Source organism: Pomacea canaliculata, linkage group LG12 (genome assembly GCF_003073045.1).
Source record: "Pomacea canaliculata isolate SZHN2017 linkage group LG12, ASM307304v1, whole genome shotgun sequence".
Taxonomy (NCBI): domain Eukaryota; kingdom Metazoa; phylum Mollusca; class Gastropoda; order Architaenioglossa; family Ampullariidae; genus Pomacea; species Pomacea canaliculata.
This window is the reverse complement of record NC_037601.1, coordinates 20,690,257-20,712,796: the sequence shown is the minus strand read 5'-3', so window position 1 is coordinate 20,712,796 and position 22,540 is coordinate 20,690,257. Positions and strand designations below refer to the sequence as shown.

The window sequence follows — 22,540 nt, the reverse complement described above, 5'->3', positions numbered from 1 at the left end:
AGTGAGAATGACTGGGCTGACAGAGAAAGACCGAAGCTTCCGTAGCAGGTATAAGCGTTGCTGGCTCCGTCTGAGGATCATGTCAGTGTTCACATCCCATTTAAGTTTATCGTCAAAGGTAGTACCTAAATATTTATAAGTGTTGACTATCTCGATGGCATCACCATGGATAGTGCTATTAACCACAACATGTCTGTTCAGCCTAAAGTCAAAGATCATTTCCTTTGTCTTTGAGACATTCAAGTCAAGAAAATGTTCATCACACCAGCGTACAAAAGCAGGAAGAGCGCCACTGTGAACGTGTTCATGCTCATACAAGAGAGACAACAAGGCAGTGTCATCAGCAAATTTTATATACACCCCACTCGAGGAGAAATGTCCTCGACATTTAAACCTAGAACCCCCATAAACTTTTTTTTTCAAGGTAACGCGTTACAAACATAATGGTGCAATCTACAGAATGGTACAATCTACACAAAAGAAGATATATATGAAGAGATGGTGTTTCCTAAGTCGTCCACATTAGGACATGCTTCTAAAAAGACATCATTCAAAACAGCCTTGTAAGCTTGCAACACTGTCTGCAGTCCAGCATTCAGCGTAATGAATTGTCTGTGTATGTATGCCTGCCCTTGTGAGCGAAAGAAAAATTTCTGTCTTGGGTATCCTCGACAGACAATAGAGTCTGATTTGATTTGATTAATGTATAAAAGTTTAAACATATGTACACGGTGCTGCGGTCACACTGAGTGAGTTCGCAGCAGTGGCCAGACAGCCCCAATGAGCGTGGCCACAACAGTCCCCGCAAGTTTTTCTGAGGACAGTTTGCTCAGCAGCATGTTCATTTTATTGCACTTCAAGCTGACGTGGCCTTGTTGACGCTCGAGGGGCGTGGCGTGGTGACGGGGGTGGCATGACCACCGTACGTTGCGTAGCACCCTCCTCATCTCTCCCTCCTTCCTGTACACCTGGCACTTCACTGTCGTTTTCGTTAGGCAGTGGAGGCAGCATGGTGACTTCTGAATCTGGATCAGGGACTAGTCTGGGTGGCTGGTTTTTGTGTGGTTTTTACAAGACATCAACATTAATAAGAAAGCATTCCAAAATTATTCAATTGGCATTATATATGTGTACAGGGAACAAAGTTTTCCACGTCAGCCATAGAGTCAACAAGAGACAAGCGCGAGACAAGCATCTCTGGTTGTTAAACTTTTCTGTCGTTCACCGGGTTGACATCAAGCAGCGTAACCACTCAAGGACGAAACCCGACAGATGGCAGAACATGTGTGTGAAGACTATTAATGCAATAATAATAAAACTAGGGGCTGATAACCCTGGGCTAGGCAGATGACGAATCCGGCAGATAACCGCTAGTCCCACAGTCTGACCTCACACACACTACTAACGATCGGCACTTGATCGATACTTGCTGGTCAGGGACAAACTGAATGGAGAGAGAGAGAGAAAAAGAACACTCGTTATAGCAGACACGTAGATGTATTCGTTAGAGTCAATGTTACTGTTGGATATTCTGAATGAATACACATGAACAGGAGTCCACACATACGAACAGATTATCTCCCTTTTATATAAGTGTTTATTCCTTTCTTTCGCTCACTCACTCGCTCGGCCAGCCACCAGTCCAGAATCGTTAGTCTATCAGCACAAAACAAATGTATTTTTAGCAACGCGTCAGGAGTGATTCAAGTTCTCGTCTACTTTTGGTTTACAGTCAGCAACAGGAAAACTACGGAAACCGAAAGGAGGAATCGAAAGGCAACATGAAGCGTTTTCATTATGTTGATAGCGCACCATCTTAACTGTGTAACGAGCTCTAGATGACTACAATCAAATGACGATAAATCTGTTGAAGAAAATTGAGCAGAAAATCGATTTACGATCTACTTACTGTCTGCACTGTGAAGATTTATTGCTGACATTTACATTGAGGTTGCATGTGAGACTAAGTGATAGCTGCGTTGAAAACATATAATACGAGGTGTTGACTGGGTTGAAAACGCTACTTCTTCCTAGTATAACCATGGGGTATTCCAAGAAATAATGAACAAGGATAATAATTATTTTCCCAACGAGAGAAGAAGTCGTAAGGGCGGCCTATCATACAAGTTGCTAGCATCGAGATCGAAGAAGCTGAACAATGTGAGTAATTCTATGAGCATGCGTGTGTTGTGGTGTGTAGTTGTGTGTTGAGGTGGTAGGTAAACTTAATATTCATGTCTGGTACACTACGTGACGGCAACAGGTGTTGAGTATATGGTTGCCGTGTTTATATGAGTTGACATGTGAGTCTTGTAGTGTTGTGTCACTCGTGTCCCTGGATTATGGCGTCGTTTGGAACACAGTCTGTGTATGTGTGCTAGTGTGTGTGTACGCGCGCACCAAAACTGTGTACTTATATTGTGTGCCATGTATATAAACATTGTACTGTGTGTGCAAAATACATGTTTATTTGACTCGAAGCTAGTATGCTTGTATGAATGTGTGTGAACGTAAACATTGTGCATGAGTAAATACTGTGTCTAAAAGTGTGTAAGCGTTGTGTGTGTGTGTTGGTGTTTGCGTGTGCGTGTGTGATAGAAATGAAAACAGTTATCTCTTTCTCTGCCAAGAAACACAGTGAAGAATGTATGTAAACGTTACAATGTGCAACTGTATGTGTAATTAGTGTGATAGAGAGATAGAGCTGCGCAAGCGCACGTGTGTAACATTTTATTAATTAGACTAGACCCATTTCAACGGGAAGTAAGCAACAACAGCAATAGTAAGTATCCTGATTATAGACTATAGTGTCACTACGTTTGTAAAATACACCATTATTAGTATTATAATACATTAAAGCAACACCAGTTGACAATTGTAACTGGCTGCGATCCAGAGGGCATCCATCTATAAAAGTTTGAAAGTTAAAAGGGGAAAGGGATAAAACAGTAACTAATCAGTTGGCATTCAGAAACTGTGTTTCTAACACAAAGATGATAAGCAAAGATATGTACTGAGTCATTCAATATAACATAGCCATGTAGATAGTCAGGTTCAAACACTAAAACTTATCAGAATAGTACATCATGTAGCCAGCTTCCATTAACATTTCTATGTCACCATTTCTAGGTGCAATAGGCTTTAATCCACAACTTTTTCTTATTTCCAATACATGATAAACAAAAGAGACAAGGTGTAGTGTAATTAAAATTCTATTATCTGACATCAAGAATGAGAAATGGAAAAGGGAAGGATGCTTAAAGTATTTTTAGGAATAACATGTTGACAAAGATTCATATACTTAGCGCTCACAAGGAGAAAATGCTGTTCAGTTTCAGCTGTATCGGGGCAAAAGTTCTTTTATGATTAAGTAGCTGTTTCTGAATTAATTCCAGGAGAAAAAAGCTTCATCTAGTGTTCTATGCCCTCTCATAAACCCTGCTTGTTTTTAAACACTTTTTTTCCATTTTCCTCCACTCAATTTGTAATTCTTTTATTCAAAATAACTCTGTATATTTTGCTACAGAGACTTAGAGGGAAATATCTCGATAATTTTCTGATTTACTAGAATCCCATTTCTGTGTAAAGGTTGTATTATCGATTCAGTCCACTGATCAGAAAAAAGACTGAAGAAAGAGTAAAACAAAATAGAAATGACGGAACACGAAGAAAAACGAAAGTAGAATGAGCGATAGAGTGATGTCCCCTGGCATAGCTGGCTGGAAGGGGCGGAGCTTTGTTGTTTGTTTATCTTATCTGACGCCAACCTCGTGTGTCACGTGATTGTGTGTGTTTATGTCGGGCCTGCCATCGTGCGTGTGGCTACTGTTCCTTGTCGCCGTGCAGATCGGCGCAGTTCATGTCTGCTTGACCTTTGTTGATCAGTGAACTTTTGCGTGCGCTGGGGTTCATTCGTCGTGTCAGTGAGTCGCGTGTCGTCTGTTGGATGTGCTGTAAGAACGGTATATTTGCCATGGAGTGTATTTCCACTTGCCTGACATGTTTGATATTTGGCCTGCGGGCTCCGCACTGCGTTGGTGCTGCGTGTACCCTCTGACCTGTGACGTAGAGTACCGTCATTTTGTTCTGACATCAACTTATTTTCACGTCACACCACGTGTCAGCTGTGAAGCGCCTCCCCATGTCTCAGCACTTTAACTTTTCATAATAATAACAACAACAATAATAACAACAATAATAACAACAATAATAATAACAAGAATATTTTTCTTTAAACGAGAGCATGAAATATGACGTGGAGTTAAAGATCACGAAATACAGGCTAGCCACATGTATATTACTGTACAGTATTGAGTCAAAGTGTCCCATAGCAATATAAACATTTGTTATCAGCTTCGAGATAAAGGAAGATTTGATATTTGCTACAGACATCGATTCTAAACATCGTCGTCAAGGGAAACCTCGAGGTTAATAAGTTCAGACTTGCTGTACATGGGAGCACCGAGCGGTTGATCATGTTTAGTAATCAATGTAGTGTTTAAACTCTTGTTAGCAGTACTTCTCGGTTCACCACTTGCGGGACATTTTGACATGTTTAGGTCACAATAGTTTGAAAAGTCGATGACGTCTGATTATTGATTTTTGACCGACGACTTCTGTTTGACCTCTGAGCGGAAAATAATCGATGTGTTTGTAGTTGTCACCAACAGAACAGAAGGTGGAAATAACTAGCGGTGCGAACATTTAATGTAGGTGTTGCCTCTGTTCACATGCTGTTGCTAGGACACACACACACGAATGAATGCCCGCGCGCACACGCACAACCTAATCTTTATTGCAAGCATAAACAAATATCATGACACAGCCTTGCTAGAGTGGAAACAGTAAGAGGTACTTGCTTTCGATGAACAGCTGACGACTGTGATACAGAGTCCTGCCAGCATCTGATTAGGTCACTCAGTTTTGTAAACACCTTTTACCTTGGGTCAAGGTCCAATCAGTTTGACAACGCGTGCTTTAGAGTGAGAAGCATAAATGTTTCTTCTAATAATAAGGCTCAAGTTATTTATTTGATTATTAATTAAGATATTTTCCATCGTCAGGGCTGAAGACTTGTGTTTTCGGTTTGATGACGAAACTGACAACCAGCCCGATGAAAGTGGAGGACGAGGAGGAGGACGTGGTGGAAGAAGAAGAGGAGGAAGGCGGGGTCCAGCAGCGGGAGGCAGAGACAGGAGGAGGGGGAGTGAGATGTTTGATGATCGGTCTACAAACAGAGCAGAGCAAGGGGAGGGAGGAGCTCTACGGAGATACACGTCAGCGGAAAGTCTGAACAGGTTAATTTCTGTCATTCTCTGTACCGTTTGTTAGGTAATTTCATGTTTAACTGCAATATTTATTAATGGTCTAGTTTTGGCTAGGTCTTATTTCAATTACTCTACCTTTTCGTTCGTTATTTTTTTTATCTTTAATCTGTTATCGCCATTGACATCTCCATGCATCACACACGTTACACCTTTCCTAGCTCATTGTGTTGGAGATGGGTGTCGTGATTCTGTGGTGGTGTTACGGTTCTAGAATAATTTACATCGAATCGAGTATAAACCCTGAAGATTATTTAAAGTACACGTGAAAAACGTCTATTCGCAGAGGTCAGAGAGGTCACAGAGAGAGGCCTTGGAGAGAAAGAGACGGCAGTGCAGGCAGACGAGGAAGAGATGGCGGCTATGAAGAAAGAGGTTACAACAGAAGACCTAGAGATGGCTATGGGGAAGGAGAAAGAGAAAGATTTGAAAACCAAGCGGAGGGCCGAGGAGGAAGAGGCGGTGGGAGAGGAAGAGGAAGAGGAAGGTTCAACGTGAGATACTTTTCTGACCTCACAGACCCTGCTGACGTCACCCTTAAACTGACTGGCAAGCTTCCAGAGTTTGAAGAATTCGTAAAGTCTGACACCATATCTACAGACGACGCCTCAGAACTTCTTAAAATATTTGGGAAAGTTCTCGACTGCGATATGCAGAGGACAAGCGTCCTCAAAATCCTCCACGTCGTCTGCAACTCGCGATTCCTGGACACTCACTTAGCCAACATGCTGCTCAAGCTAGAGGCGTCGCATGCAGATGGTCTGTTCTTCGAAAATAGGTTGGAAAAAGTACAGCAGACCGTGGAAATGATGTGCAAGCTGATATCACACATCTGTACCAGGTTTCCGACATTTGCATCAAAGGGTTGTCTACTGCTCATGTCTCTAACCTGTCAGGCAGGCGTCATGGCAGTCGTGAGAAAGAAACAGGGTCTGGAGGAGGAGGTGAGAGAGCTGATGGCTGTATGTCAGAAAATTATGACAATGGCACAGGACCCCACTGAGAAGAAACAGAATGTTAGGAAGGCTTTAGGCCCTAATGAAGACGACGAAACTCCACCGGAGGACTTTACTGAACTGTCTATTTTCCCAACAGGCCAGGACATGGAATGGAACGAGAAGCCATTTCTAAGGTAAGTTCCGTCTTTTGCTTCAGGCACGCACACAGAGATACCACAAATACATAAATTATCCTTATAAATGTGACCAGAAGACGTAAGTTATTTGTTTACATTCTGAAAGTAAAAATCTCTTAATTAGTAAAGTTCAGTCTTAGAATTCCCCAGCGGAATCATTCTTTGAATCATTTGATTGATTACCGAATATTGTGTAAGATAACTGTATAGGTGAACAAAGCTGTCAAAATTGTACTGACTTGTCAGGGCTAACAAGACAGAAGGAGGGTACAAAGATGTTAATCACTACCTGGACGTTCAGTTTCGTCTCCTTCGTGAGGACTACATACGACCCTTGCGTAAAGGCATACGAGAGTACAAAATAATGAAGGAAAAAGGGGAAAATATCAAAAAGAATTCAGATCTCAGGTAAGTAATCAGATATGTAAGACCTGTATATATATATATAATCTATTGTGATTCTATAGCGACTTCAACAGAAAAACTATAAAGTATTTAATAATGGCGAGTTAAAATGATAAAGAAAGAGATACAAGGCTATAAATTCGTATGAAGAGAAAAGGTGACAATGAAGTGTAGCTACTAACATTGTTATGAGTTAATCTTGTGAATTGAGATAATATAATTGAATATAATCCTGTTATATTGCAGGCACGATGGCGGAAAAGTTTCTTTCAGTGCGATGTTTCCGCTAGTCTATAGTTAATGCGTGGATGTTTATACTCCTTGTGCAGGTTGTACCACAATGTTAAGGTTATTGGTCTGGCATGCAAGGATAGCCTGGAACATCGTATTCAGTTTGACAACACACATCTGAAGAACATCCGATGGGAGTCTTCCAAAAGACTCTTGTATGGCTCGCTCGTCTGCCTGAGTAGGGACGACTTCCAGAACACGTTCTTTGCAGTAGTGACCAACAGGGATAAGAAAGACATCGAACAGGGCATCCTTCAAGGTCCGATTTATGAACAGCATTCACGAGATTCTCAACACTTCGGGCGACACCTTCATCATGGCAGAAACTACAGCCTACTTCGAGGCATACAGACACGTGCTGGAGGGTCTCCAGGAGATGAAGACAAACGTTCCTCTCGCTCGCTACATCGTTGAGTGCAAAACTGACATCAAGCCTCCCCAGTATGCACGTGGCTACGGTACCACCTTGAATATCAGGTATCTCCTGAAAGACGAATGCCAACAGAATACGCAGGTGTCAGCACTGCTCCCAACTCGTTGGCCACCCGTTGAAAACACACCTTTTAACCAGTCACAGGTATCAGCTTATTCTAAAAAAAGGTTCATTACTAGTTCTTATGAGTTCTTGTACACACAGCCTGCGTCTATGAAACTGTGAAGGTTAGAGACTGTAAATATAAAACTTGTTTCCTTTGTGCACAATCACATGGAAGTTTCGTAAAACGTGAAATGCGTTGGTCCTATGACAAACTCTATTCCAAAAGCACAATTCAGCTAGAATTATAGATAAATACTGGTGGATTTATTGTTATTGTTGATGTTAGATATTGGTTAGATAATGCTAAAGACGAAAGGAAAGTAATGATTGTGAAGAGAACGTTTTATTTGTTGTAACAAATTTCTAAAGGAACAAAGCTTGTCATTTATATTTCCTTTTCGAATTGCCGAACTATCGGAACACTTGTGGATGCACTTAGAAGAAGTAATGCGACAAGTTTTGTTAAAAATCACATTGAACTCACAAAGTAACAAAAATTTATTTACAGTACGATGCCGTGAAGACGGCCTTAACAAAGGAGATCGCCATCATCCAAGGACCTCCTGGAACAGGCAAGACGTATGTCGGACTGAAAGTGGCCAAAGTACTTCTAGATAACAGAGAGGTTTGGACATCAAAGACCGATGCAAAGCCAATGCTTGTAGTTTGCTACACTAACCATGCCTTGGATCAGTTTTTAGAAGGAATACTGGAATTCTGCCCAGACGGCATTGTTCGAATCGGAAACCGCTGCAAAACTGAGCAACTGGATCGTTTCAACTTAAAACAGATTAGAGCACAGATAAGAAAAGAGAAGAGAGTCAAACTGGACATTCGAAACAGCATCAATGACTGTTTCAAGGGGCTGTGTAATTTGAGAGAAAGAGTGGAGCGCGTGTCGGCAAGGTTGGAAGCCACAACCAAGGGCATTCTTGGAGAAAATGCACTGAAGGAAGCAATACCCAGCTATCATTACATATCACTGGTCAGGAATAGGCAAACTGGGTTAACCGGTGCACCCAGTCGGTGATGATAAACTGGCTAACACAAGGGATGCTTGGGGAATCTGATGATGAAGGAGGAGTCAAGAATACCTACAAGGACCTGGAGCAGGAAGTGACGCAACAAATTCTAGAAGGCACAGAAATGCAGAATGAACGCGAATATCGATGCAAGTCAAATTCCTTTCCTTCATCCAAAAATGAAGGCCCAGCTGTACAGGTAGGTTTATTATACTATCCCCAGGGTAGTCTTTATTAAGTTTTTTTTATCTTGTCCTAGTGGTGATGCTGTTTAAGCTCAGTGTTTGACATGATTATGTGGCAAGTTAATACTTGGTCAGCTTGGCGCAAGATGAAACAAAAATAACAAACAAAAATGAGAGATCATTGTCTTACGAAGAACAATCTTTTGCTAAGTTTCAAAACTGATCATGCTTCTTAAAAAAGCAATAAAATCGACTTCGTTTTTCTGTAGATTCTGGGTGGACAAGGTGCAGGACAGACTGAAATCAAAACCTGTCAGGTACAGTTGACCCCCAAACGAAGCAGCAACTGTTAGCGTTGGCGCAGTAAATGTACTCAGGAAATATTACCCGATAATTTGCTGAAACAAGTCATCAACAGTAATGTCTTCAGAGTAATTGCTGAAACATCCACACAGTCACCCTGGTACCGCAAAGACTACTGTGTGAAAACCTGGTTGGGACTCTCTCCAGATACGATGTCGCTACAGGTAAAAAAAAAAAACTAAACTAAATTCACTAATATTGAATAATCGCCCTTCTGAAGCTTATTTAAACCATGTAAGTATGACTGACACACACACCCAAACATACTAACGCACTAGATAGACAAACATCTCTGTATGTTAGTTATCTCCAAGATAGTGTAACCTGAAGCTGTTTGTAGGAGTTCTCCATGTATGAGTAAAGGAAGATTATTTCCCGGGTTATACAATTCGATGATAGACTGAACCTCTGAAAGGATGACAATATTTCACATGTAGCGCATACGAAATAAGTGCTCGTTAAGCTAGAGTGCACATCTCTATTGACCATCAACGGATTCTGATGTCGGGTATCAGGAAAAGGCAAAAACGAGTAAGAGGACAGTTTTGTAATCTCATATTTTTAGAACCTTCTGGACCAGTTGCTGGAGGAAGATGAAGGCGATGAGGCAGAGGAGAAGCTGAACGTCGACGAAGAAGCTGAGTATCTGCAGAAGGAGCGACAGCTAGATGACGCTGACGACGATGATCTGTTCGACTTCGTGAAGCGTCACAAGTACAGTGTCAAGGATGCCATCTCCGACCTTGGCATTGTCACGACGGTAGGAAAGGGCAGGTGAGTTACTGGAAATGTGTACACAAATATATATATATACACACACACAAAAACGTTTTAAATAAAAACATACAAACGAAAAGTAATCACACACATAGCAAAGACGAACTGAAAAGTGAACAGATATTATAACAGCGACGACACATTCTCTTTTAGCACTGCAAGCAACAATTATTTAAACTCCTCTGCATTCAGAATATAGTAATAAATTGCACAGATGGACACATGATAGTTAAAAACCAGAACAATGTCTCAGTTAATATTCAAGATTTCCTTTTTGTAGGAAGACAAACATTTTTATTTATAATCATTGCCTCAATATTTCAGTGACAAAGACACGAATGGGTGGGAAATGCCAAAGGCACAGAGAAAACAACAGGAGAGAAGACTCCAACATCTCCTCAAGACATCACAGGCCATGTCCGAGAGAGAAGCTTCAGCCATCACTGATGTCTGGAGTCATCGACTTCAGGTGAAAGACAGAGTGAGGCTGTACCTGTTCTGGCTCGACAGATACCAAACCTCATTAAAAGATTCTATAAAAGACGAGGCCGACACTTACGAGGAAGAATCGAAACGACTGCAGGAGCTGAAGTTCGCCGAAGATCGCGACATCCTGCGCAGTAAGGCTGTCATCGGGATGACAACCACGGGAGCTGCTCGCTACCGCTCGGTACTGAAAGACATCGGCTGTCCCATCGTGCTGCTAGAGGAGGCTGCTGAGGTTAGTAAATACACAACATGACTGCTTGAGTTTAGGCTATCATCACCTTTGCAGCATGCAAGGTCGGCGTGGAACTGATACTGATGTTTAACGCCGGAACCGACTGACGAAAGACATGAAATCATCCAAAGGTCGTATTCATGACAACAAAATTGTGTAAAATTGAAAAAAAAAAACCCGTTTAGTCTCTATACTTAAATGGACTCTCTACCCTCCACTGCTCTTGCTTTATGTTATGTCTTTTCTACTGCATCATAACTTTGGTTGTACTGAGCAATGTCACAAAGTTTTGGACTCCGCTTTGTAGCTACGATCACAAGATGTTTGTTCTTAATTTACCAAGGACAGCGACTTATCATCGCTACATGAATACGGCCTCTGGCTATTTGGAACCATTTTAGTTCACTACCTAAGGGACGACTAAAAAATTATATAAAAGTGTGGAAAATATAGAATCATGGTCTTGCGCATGCGTATACAGGTGCTGGAGGCGCACGTGGTGACGACACTGAGCGAGTCGTGTCAGCACCTCATCCTCATCGGCGACCATCAGCAGCTGCGGCCGTCGCCCACAGTGTTTGAGCTGAGCAAGTTCTACAACCTGGACATCTCGCTCTTCGAGCGCCTGATCAAGAACCAGCTGCACCACAGCACCTGACCCTGCAGCACCGCATGAAACCTGCAATCGCAAACTTCCTGCGCCACGTGTACCCGGATTTGACAGACCACGAGACTACAAAGAACAGGAAACCCGTAAGAGGAGTAAAGCAAGACGTGTTTCTTCTGCACCACGAGGTAAGGGAATCACACATGCATGCACACGGGAATGCGCGAACAAGCTGCACACACACACACACACTTGAATTTGTCAGATATGTTGCTGAAGGAAGGCGCCGTTCATATGCCCGTGAACACGCTCACTGTCTCCATCACATTAGCCGTTAAGGTAAACATATCATTTGTGAGACGGTATTTTTCTGCTTTTGATCTGGGCTTCTTCAGTCAAAACTGTTGAAGGAATATGACAAAGCTAAGTGGTTTTATCAAAAATTTAAAAACCGTCTAGCAAGTTACATGCCTACCTTAATTTCATTTTTACAGTTTGAATGACTAACCGCAAATGAAAGTTAACGAAGTGTTGTCTTAACGAATCTGAGGTAATGTCTTTTGTATTTATTTGGGAGAGTTCTGTCCCTTGGCCTAGCATGCTGAGGGATCGGCTCTTCTTGTTGTTGTTTATGTTTTGTGCTCGTGCTTCGATTTGGATAAAAATGTTGGACCTTCATGCTTCTAGTACTTTTTTTCCCTTTTGTTGTTTGCAACAGGACGGTATATATATATATTTGTTTTGATGTGCAAACTGTTCGGATCTATAGGCTGGAGTCTATTCCGCCTGCTTCATGTTTCACTCGCTTCTACAGCTCCTTGAGTTGCATTGAATAAACTAAGGTGATGACCACCCTCTTGCAGTTTCATGTGATAACATTTCTCAATATTCTCAAGATTACTCAATTTTGTCCCAGTATTCTCCTGATGACACTGATGCTCTGGAGTCGTTACCCTTACATCTACAGTTATCGCCCTTTACTGTCAGCACGCAGCGAGTCCTCGTGTTGTTCTTTCCTTCTACATCTTTGTTACTAGTTTGTGATCTTGTTCTACATCTTTGTTACTATTTGGTGATTTTTTATGCATAAAAAAAAGCAATATTTAAAATATAACAACAAAAAACAAACATACACACATAGATTAATAGTCATTTTCGGAATACACCCATCTGCCCAGAGAAGCCAGTATTGTAAAATTTTACACAGCAGAAACAAAGTACGTAGGTTTTTTTCCCATCTCACACTAATTAAGCAATCACCATAGAAGGCACCTTGGATCATGTGTCATAGGCTGACAGCACAACAATATTAATGTATATAATATCAAGACATTGGTAGTTTAAGGTAATCATGAAGTCATATATATATAGTCAGTATTTAGTCTAGTTAACAATTGTTTATATGGTAGTCAGTTCTCAGCAAACTTTTCTTCAGTTATTTCTAAACAGGCATTAAATTTTTCATTTGTATATCTGTGCTTCAATATTTTAATTGATAAAGGGTTCTAACTGGGGATGACTTTTTTAAATCTACAAGAATATATGTATGCTTTTGCGAGCAGTAAACCTAAATCAATTACAATAAATTATTATTGTTATTATTATTATTATTATTATTATTATTATTATTAACCTTTCTCATAACAATAGACCTTTATTACACCCTTCCTTTTCTAATATCATGTTACTCTTGTTAGTTATTCTTGTTATTTGGTTCCTCTTTGTGTTTTCTGTATTTGATTTTATTCGTTTACTATATTGTTTATTCTTTTATAGCATAAAATGTTATTTGTTTTCTTGTCCCTAGGATGTTGTCACTGTTTCATTCTTGTTCTTAAGCATTACGAGCATGCTCCTTAAGAGTGTGAGCATGCACTTAACAAATTTTCCATTTATTTATCATTATTTTTTTTTGTTGAACACGTGACAGAAGACTTTGTACCTTTTTCCTGCTCTCATGATCAAATTATTTGTTTGTAGTTTGGCGAGACGAGAACGAACGAGACGAGCAGCAAGATGAATGATCACGAGGCTGACTTCTGTCTGTGTCTTTGCCGCTACCTGCTACAACAGGGCTACACAACTAGTCAGATCACCATCCTCACAGGCTACTCCGGCCAGGTCTTTGCCTTGAAATCTCGAATGAAAAAAGAGGCAGAATTCTACAAAGGCAGTAGGAGAAGATCAGTTTTTCAAGTTTTGAAAAACAAATCTTTATTCACATTTTTTAATTTTATTAGGCTTTTCGGCACAGTTAAAAGGATTAGCATACAACATATTAAAGGGAATATATTAAAAAATAGAGCAAAAAAGTTAGCAGCAAGTTTACACAGTATTAATCCATTTTTGTTGACACAAGTATTATTAGTTGAAAGTTATTAGGTCTATAGTAATACTTTTTTGGCATATAGGTTTCTTATATCTGTCAGACATATAATAAACACGCTTACCTCTACAAGACATTCATACACAAAGTAAATCACAGACACATGCTATGCATGCTCAGGGTCAGTACAGGGTCACAATGAGGTCGACCTTCTGAAAAGATGTGTCTTAAGTGTCTAAAAAGGCGAGTCATAAACTGACGACCCTTTTGTTGTATAGAAGAATACACTCAATCACATAGGAAATGTTTCTGGTGGTGTTGTGACATTAGGTTCAATATTTTAATTCAATCCTGCTAACCCAACCCTGTCTAGACAGAGTGCGTGTGACAGCCGTCGACAACTACCAGGGAGAAGAGAACGACATCATCATCCTCTCTCTCGTTCGAAGCAACGAAGAAGGTAACGTAGGGTTCCTAGGGACAGACAACCGCGTGTGTGTGGCGCTGTCCAGAGCCAGGGATGGGTTATACGCCATTGGCAACTTCAAGTAGGTCACTAACACTAAATAACACGAAAATATTATTTTTATTATGCTTCTCATTTAATAAAAATATTTTGAAGACTTTTATTTAGGTAAATTTACAGAAACAAATAAATGGTGGAGTGACCTTTTTTCTGATGCGGTAAGAGCAAATATTTCCAACATGTGGTTGACACTTTCATGTTTGTTTTTGAGATATGAGATACAAACATTACTATTAACAAAAAAATGGTAAAACCTGTACTAGTTATCAAAATATAGTTACCCTTCTGAAAACGTTGTTTTCTACTAGTGAAGTTTAGTAAGTAAGATTTTAAACTCACTCCTTGTCGAGCAGATTTCTTGTGCTTCACAATGTTTTTGTGTCCTTCAGGATACTGACAGAGAAAAGTGAACTCTGGAAGAACATTGTAAAGACCGCAAAAAGTAACCAACAGCTTGGGACAGCTTAGTTCTTCGATGCGAAAACCATACGGGCGATGAAACACAAAGTTCTAAAAAAGATGTGAGGAACTATTATAATTGCTCTTTTCTCTCTCCTTCTTACTATCAGTTCACGGATGATCCTAATACTAAAAGATAAGTAGTATTTTTAACTAGTCATACTTAACGGCTTTTATTATAGCTGCTGAAGAAAGGAATTAAATGTGCTTTAACCACTATTCTCAGCTTCTTTCATTTGGGAGGAGATCGAGTAAACCCTCTCAATGCCGTTGGTAGCAGGGCAATGCAGAAGTGTCACGCTTCCTAAGTACCCCAAAGTCCCATTGCATAAGCAGACGTCTTGGCAAAAATATTTTTTCGTAGCTCAACTTCACACAAAACTTTGCCAGACATGTTCATATATTCAGTGATAAAAGCTCGGGTTAGTTTAGTGTTAAACCTTGCACAAAAAAAAAAAAAAAGCGAAGCTAAGCAGAACTCAGCAATGTAAGCTGTATCTACACTTATGATGATTCTCCTTGATGATTCCAAATCGTCTGCTAGTATTAGAGTGTGTCTTTCGTCTTATTGCTATGTCACTGTCTCACCTGTGTAGGATTTCCAACATGTGCCGGAGGGTGGATGCAACAGGCCGTGCACTTTCAGACTGAACTGCGGTCACGTGTGTGAGAGGCTGTGTCATGGTTACGATGCGGATCATAAGAATTACCAGTGAGTAGGACACCGTAATGAGCATGCAAAAAAGCAGAGAAACAGATAATATCTGATTAATAAACTTTACAGATCTCAATAATATATAATAGAATTTTAGAGTTGCTGATGGCAGATATTGAAAATACAATAGATTGGGAATCTACTTGTGGGTTTTAAAATTCGTTAAGTCGCACAATTTTACTTTGCGAAATGATATGTGTGGCCTGTACTCACATTACAGACTGTTACGGCTTCTCTTGCAGGTGCATGAAGAAATGTGGACGCCCTGTGTGTACAGAAGGACACCTCTGCCTCAAGAAGTGCTACGAACCGTGTGGAAAATGTACCCAGCGGGTGGAGAAGGTGATCCCCATGTGTGGACACAAGGCCATGATAGAATGTCACAGAGACCCTCATATACTGCTCTGCACAAGTCGCTGCGAAGGAAATCTTGAGAAGTGTGGCCACCAGTGCTCAGGGAAATGTGGACAGTGTCGAGAGAGAAAGAAGTCACGTTGGCCAGTGCACAGAAGAGGTGATATTTAGTCTCCTAAACACAAACATGAATAATTTCTTACTTAAGGTCAAATGAATGCAAAGTTAATTAACTTTTGCAGATTGAATCTCTGATGACTTTCACCGCAACAAGATATAAAGTGAAGTTTGAAAAAGTCTCCTTTTTACAATTTACTGACGTTGGTTACTCTTGTTGTATACACAGGTGGAGCGTGTGTGGCCATGTGGGCATCTCATAAAAGCCCCTTGTTACGCAACACCGGCTACAAGACCTTGTCATCAACCATGTGGAGTCACGCTGGACTGCGGTCACGTGTGCAAGGGTTCATGCGGAGAGTGCTTGGGTGGTCGCGTGCACAGGGGTTGCGGAGAAGTTTCCAAAACTTCTGCCGGGATGTGATCACGTGAGTCGTCTGCCATGCGGAAGCAAATGGATGCCGTGCAAAGAGCCTAAATGCCTGGACATCATGCAAGCACAGCAGATGCAGTCTTGTCTGCGGCGAGCCGTGCAAACCCTGCGAAGAACAATGTCCGTGGAAATGCGAACACAAGAAATGTCAGTCCTTATGTCACAGTCCTTGTCCACCTTGCGATTTCAAGTGTCGCCAAAACTCAAATGCGGTCATCTGTGCTCTGGTTTTTGTGGAGAGACATGCCTTTGCTTTAAATGCGAGGAAAAGAGTTTTGTTGCCCTGGAAATTCAGGGACTGCTGTCCAAAGAGGAATGCGCAAAGGTTGATGACGATACGTTACTGGTCAAGCTTCCTGACTGCAAGCACATATTTCGAGCCGATATTTTGGATGCTTATGTTGAGAGAAAGCCGTTATTGCCTGGCAAGTTCCTCCTATGTCCAGCCTGTAACACGTCCCTAAAGGACTGGCACTGCTGGCGGTATCACGGGAAACTTAGAACCCGTCGACTGGAACACGAGAGAAAGAAGGCTGCACTAAAGACATCAACCTTGGTGTCATCACAACGTCAGCACAAAATCTTCAAGTCGATGGACATGCTGAGAGGCACTGAGAAGGACCCACGAAGCTTTGCCTATAGCGCGTCACGAAAAAGTCTGGAAAGTAGAATCCTCAATGTCAACCAGTGCTTTGCTTTAACCAATCAGATCAAGCTTGCCAAAATGATCGAGATGATCGACCAGCTTTTCCTCAAGTCACGCATTGTTCGAATTTCAGAAAGGTTTTGTAAATATTACTATATTTTTCAATAAAGAAGGGGTAGGATCAAACATATTTGATGTTGATAGTTAAAGAATGGTTTGATTTTTAGAATGGTTATCGATTTTCAGCTGTCATTTAATAAAGAAAACATTTATATTTCACGTGTTCACACCAGATTTAATTATATGACCAAAATAAACAGTGTAAATGCTATTGTTAGTCTGTTTGATTCATAAACCATTTTCATCGTCGATAATTAACACATGCATATTACAACTGATTCAACAAAATATATGTAACTTTCTCGGCTTGCTTATTCCTTAGGGACATAATCAGCGATCTTCAGGATGATGTCGAGGCCTTGAAGAAGAGTTGTGCTGCCCCCAGTGGACAACATGAGTGAGCAGCGTCGACAGGAAATGACGTCAGAAGCCCGGCGACTCGCTTACATGGTGCTTCTTGCTTGCCTTAAGGGAATGACTTCCCATTACCTTTATGATCATAGAGACACAATGTCCTCTCTTCAGCGGCAAGCCGAGCAGCTTTTGCAAACCCTAAAGAGCAAGAAGAAAGGATTTATTCCAATGGCAGAATGTGAACACGTCATTGAAGAAGGCAGAGAACAAAATAGTACTTATAAACTTGAACAGAATGTGTCGACTTGTCCGTCCTTGGTGCATCCCCTGAAGTGGTATGTTAACGCACTCACTACTAACGTTACTTGCGTTGCATTAAGTCAAAGAATAATTATTAAATATGCTTATATATATATATATATGCCATATTATGTAGCCATTGTATTGCTTCAGTTAGTTCTGCTAGTTATTAACTGTTTTATTAATGACTATATGTCTACTTATGTTGAAGATCTTATGCATAAATTATTGTCAGGGAATAACTTTTGAAGATTAGTGATACATGTGTTTATCAAAATTCACAACAACTAAGTCTGACCGATAAGTGATTTCTGATTGGTAGTCTTGGTTTATTTTTGGACCATAAAATGCTAAAATAGAAAATTTATTTATACTATGATTTAAAAGTTAAAATCATAGTTTTCAAATGATAATAACATGATAACGCGTTTTGTTGCTGGTTTCATTGCTCATTGTAGTTTTTGTCTCCTTGTCAATAAACAGGATCTGTGCGACATCAGGGAAGTGGGTCAGCAGTCGCTGTCCTCGCGTCCTCTCATTGAATTTGAATGATTTTGTCATTTGAAACATCCCTCCAGTCTGTTGTGGCTGTGGTGAAGCGTGAGAGAATTCTTGCACTTTTCGTCCATTACTGATTGGTTTTTAGAAATAATAATTTAATCATAAACTTACATTTTGAAGATTTACTAATGATCTTAGTATAAGCGATTTGATGAAGTCTTTTTTTCCTCATACTAATATTTCTAAACCCTCGATGGCAAATGAATAATGAAATAACAGAATGAAAATTAATAAAATAAAATGAAGTTTAATAAAATAGAAAAACAAAACAAAGTGAAGTCAAACAGGAACATAAAGCATTAAAAGTAATAGTATGCAATGCGTCTCATGGATCACAAAATGTAATAGTACTGGCCATTAAATTGTTTGCACTAAAGGCTATATGTGATTAGGCATCAAAGACATTGGATCTGGGCCATGTGAGTTTAAGAATAAAACAAATTTAAAAAAGCATATAACATGAATTGTGGTAGAAATCCAGTCCGTTTGACTGTGGTGAAGTCTGAGAAAATTATTGCTCTTTTTGTCAATGACTCATTTGTTTAATTATTCAATCTTTCAATCATAAATTTACATCTGATACTTTGTAGTTTTACTAGCGGTCTTTGTATAATCCATGTAAGTCCATTTCTAATTCTGATAATTTTAAGCCCCCGTGGCAAAAGAAATAACCCATTAAATTATTTTAAAAATAACATTAATGAAAAATAAACTGAAATAAAGCACACAAAAAAATCAAGCATAAAAGTACTGAAAGTGGGAGCATGCAGTGTGTCTCACGAAATTTACGGAGAACAGCTCTAAAGCAATATTATCACAATACGATTAAATTGTTTGCACTGGAGGCTCTATATATATATATATGACGTATAATCTTTTAATTAGCAGTCATAACACCTCAGTTCACAAATACACTGGATATGAGCTATGTGAGTCCTAAAATAAAGCATGTAGAAAGAAACTGTGTGCTTAACATATAAGAACATAGAAACTAAACCAATTGTATAATAGTACTTTAATTAGTGGATTATAAAAATTCTGGAAAATATATTTATTGTGATGTTTGTGGACCTGTCTATTATTATTGTTAACAAGTTGGATTTTATGTTATAAAGGTAAATTTGTATTTTATCACGTGTTTTAATTTTAATTTTGTGATGGTTTGTCTAATTAAATACATTCGTTAGATAACTATTCACTAAATTTACCTAATTATGTCCCCTGCAAGTAATGAAAAGCTCTCCTTTCCTCCTCTTCTCGTCATTTATTATTCGTTTGTGAAGATGAATTTCAAGTAGCTTCAAGTTCTTTTCTACCTTTGCATTCCAGGTGACATCGTATAATATGATAGACAAGAAAAACATGATTGTACTATTTTTAAATGGCTTCCTTCAATTTTTTTTCAACATGGTAGCTACACATGAAGCGCGTTTTTATTCTAGATGACATTGTATGTAATAAACAAGAAAAAATGATTGTACTCTTTCATCCAACTATAACATGACCGATACAGAAAATGGGTAAAAATATGTGAAATCCTTGTGTGGTAGACGCTTTTATTAAAAAAAGCATATCTTGACTCCTCCACTCCCTTTCTTTTTCTGTCACACAATATCTTTAATCGGTTTTTATGTGTAGTGTTTGTTTTTGTATTTAAAAATTTTTTTGAATATTTTTTCCTTGATTAAGTTGTTGTGAGGTTTTCAGATCGACAGGTAGTGGTTGGACTAGTAAACAGCTGTGATACAAAATGAAAAATCATTTTAAATTTACATCTTTTTCCGCTTCCAATTTCAAATAAAGGAGTGGAGCAGATGATTTTAACCTATTAATCAAAGAATTATTCATGGTCTGGTAAATTCATTTAACAGGTAAATCAACATGAGTAAGAATAGACTAATTGTTTTTTACTTCTCTATAATAAATCTTTATCATCTTCAGTGCTTCGTAAAAAGTTTTAATTTGTTAAGAGTGTGTGTGGGTTCCAGATGTTTCTTAATGATCTTTCCTGAAGTTCTATTAGATACACATCAGACGAGTAGAGCAAGATATTATGAACACTCTGTAGGAATTGTATAGAAGTGGAAGTGGGATAGTCAACGCGAGTTTCACGGATGATGTTTTTCAAAAAACGCTGAATAGTGCAGGATGTAGGGAGCATTCATCACGTACGCCTGCTGTCGTGTAAAAGTAAGCTAATATTATTTCCTTACTACGAATATCAATTCGTCTTCTTAGCCACATGTAACATAGCTCAAAGTTTTGAAATAAGACAGAAAAATTAATGAATAGAAAATCAGGAGTTTTACAAAGTTTCCCTTGGCTGGTAAGCAACTATTTCAGATACTGTGACTCCTGAACTTGTCTTTCTCACCTCAAGCTCGCTCTCCCATCATGTCAGGAACCCTCACTGCTTCCCTTACTCAAACTCGGGAATGTTAATTCCCTTGAGTACTGTTGTTTTCCATTCCGTCATTACACACACACACACGTATACACTCACACGCACCTGTAACTGGACTCATGAGTGTAAACGATAACAAAGTTTGCCTACGTCAGGGACACAGCCAGACAGTTGTTCTTCTGTATCCTGAGAGTCGAGCACGAGCCACACGTTAAATAGTCCAAAGTTCCGAAAAATATATAAATGAACAGAAAATAGGGAGTTTAAAAAGGATGCCTTCGCTAAGGAAGAGACTACTTCAGATTTACTGACTCATGAACGCCTTTCTTTCACACACCGCAGGCTCGCTCTACCATTGTTTCAGGAACCTTAATCTGCTTCTCTCCCTCACACAATCGGGAGAGTGAACTCCCTTCACTACTGTGGCTGGCTTCAGCCTCAACGCTTTCCATTCTGTCTTTACACACACAACACATTGCATTCCTGACGACAACAACAACAACACAACAACCGTGCTTTTAAGAAAGCATATGTGTACAGGGAACAAAGTTTGCCACGTCAGCCAAGGAGTCAAGCACGAGACAAGCATCTCTTGTTATTAAACTGTTCTGTCACCAGTTGACATCAGACAGCGTAGGGACTCAACGAAGAAACCCGAAACAAAGATGGCAGAAAATAAGCCTGATACTGTTAAACAATGCGATAATAATAATAAGTCTGACACCTGGAAGACGAATCGCAAATAACCGCTAATCCCACCAAGAGTGTAGACGTAGAGCCCAACACAGTCTGACTTCATACACACTAGTAACGCTTGGCACTTGATCGAAACTTGCTGGTCAGGGACAAACTGAATGGAGGGGGAGAGACAAAGAACACTCCATCGTTATAGCAGATCAGTCAATGTCTGTCTCCTTCGCTTCGTCAGAGCTAATGCGACTGTTGGATATTCTCTCGTATCTAAGAATGCAAGCACGCACACGCATACAGTATCTCCATTTTATGTGTTTGATTCCTTTCTCTTGCTCCATCGATCAGCCACCAGTCTTGACTGGTTCCAGACTATCCACACAACACGAATTTATTTTTAGCAACGCGTCATGAGTGATTCAAGCTTCTCTTCTACTTTCGGTTTTGGGAGCTGTGGGAAAGAATGGAAACCAAAAGTAGTAAACGAAAATCACTATGAAGCGTTTTCATTATGTTGATAGCGCACCATCTCAACTGTGTAACGAGCTCTAGATGACTACAATCAAATGACGATAAATATGTTGAAGAAGATCGGGCAGAAAGTCAATTTACAAAGCACTTCCTGTCTGGATTGTGGAAAAAATACTAACGTTCATGTTACATATAATACGAGGTGTTGACTGGGTTGAAAACGCTCCATCTTCTTAGTATAACCATGGGGTATTCCAAGATAGAATGAACAAGGATAATAATTATTTTCCCAACGAGAGAAGAAGTCCTGTGAGCACCTAACATACGAGTTGCTGGCATCGAGGTGGAAGAACCTGAACAATGTGAGTAATTCTATGATCATGCGTGTGTTGTGTTGTGCAGTTGTGTGTTGAGGTGGTAGGCAAACTCAATATTCGGGTCTGATACACTGCATGATAGCAACAGGCGTTGAGTATATGGTTTCCGTATTTATATGAGTTTACATGTCAGTCTTGTAGTGTTGTGTCACTCGTGTCCCTGTGTCACTGTACATTTAGAGTAAAAAGCGTTGTGTTGTGGTTGTGTTCGCTTTAATATTGTAGTGTGTGTGTGTTTGCTTGCTGGTGCGTGATTAAATCGAAGACCACCATCTCTTTCTCTGCCAAGAAACATAGTGAACAATGTAAACATTATGTG

The 22,540-nt window shown here is 39.8% G+C and overlaps 1 protein-coding gene across 1 annotated transcript; it reads left to right on the top strand.

Annotated features, from left to right (window-relative positions):
- Positions 1 to 1,746: 1,746 nt before the first annotated feature.
- LOC112553126 (NFX1-type zinc finger-containing protein 1-like) lies at positions 1,747 to 20,219 on the top strand. The gene is given in 21 exon segments (XM_025220150.1): positions 1,747 to 2,160; positions 5,064 to 5,297; positions 5,611 to 6,456; positions 6,706 to 6,867; positions 7,194 to 7,439; positions 7,441 to 7,732; positions 8,202 to 8,720; positions 9,254 to 9,427; positions 9,829 to 10,037; positions 10,365 to 10,761; positions 11,243 to 11,411; positions 11,414 to 11,556; positions 13,349 to 13,538; positions 14,071 to 14,242; positions 14,610 to 14,662; positions 14,707 to 14,741; positions 15,276 to 15,391; positions 15,637 to 15,908; positions 16,095 to 17,081; positions 17,387 to 17,753; positions 18,202 to 20,219. Coding segments are annotated over 19 exon segments (4,899 nt in total). The 5' UTR covers positions 1,747 to 2,158; the 3' UTR covers positions 16,763 to 17,081; positions 17,387 to 17,753; positions 18,202 to 20,219.
- Positions 20,220 to 22,540: the final 2,321 nt, after the last annotated feature.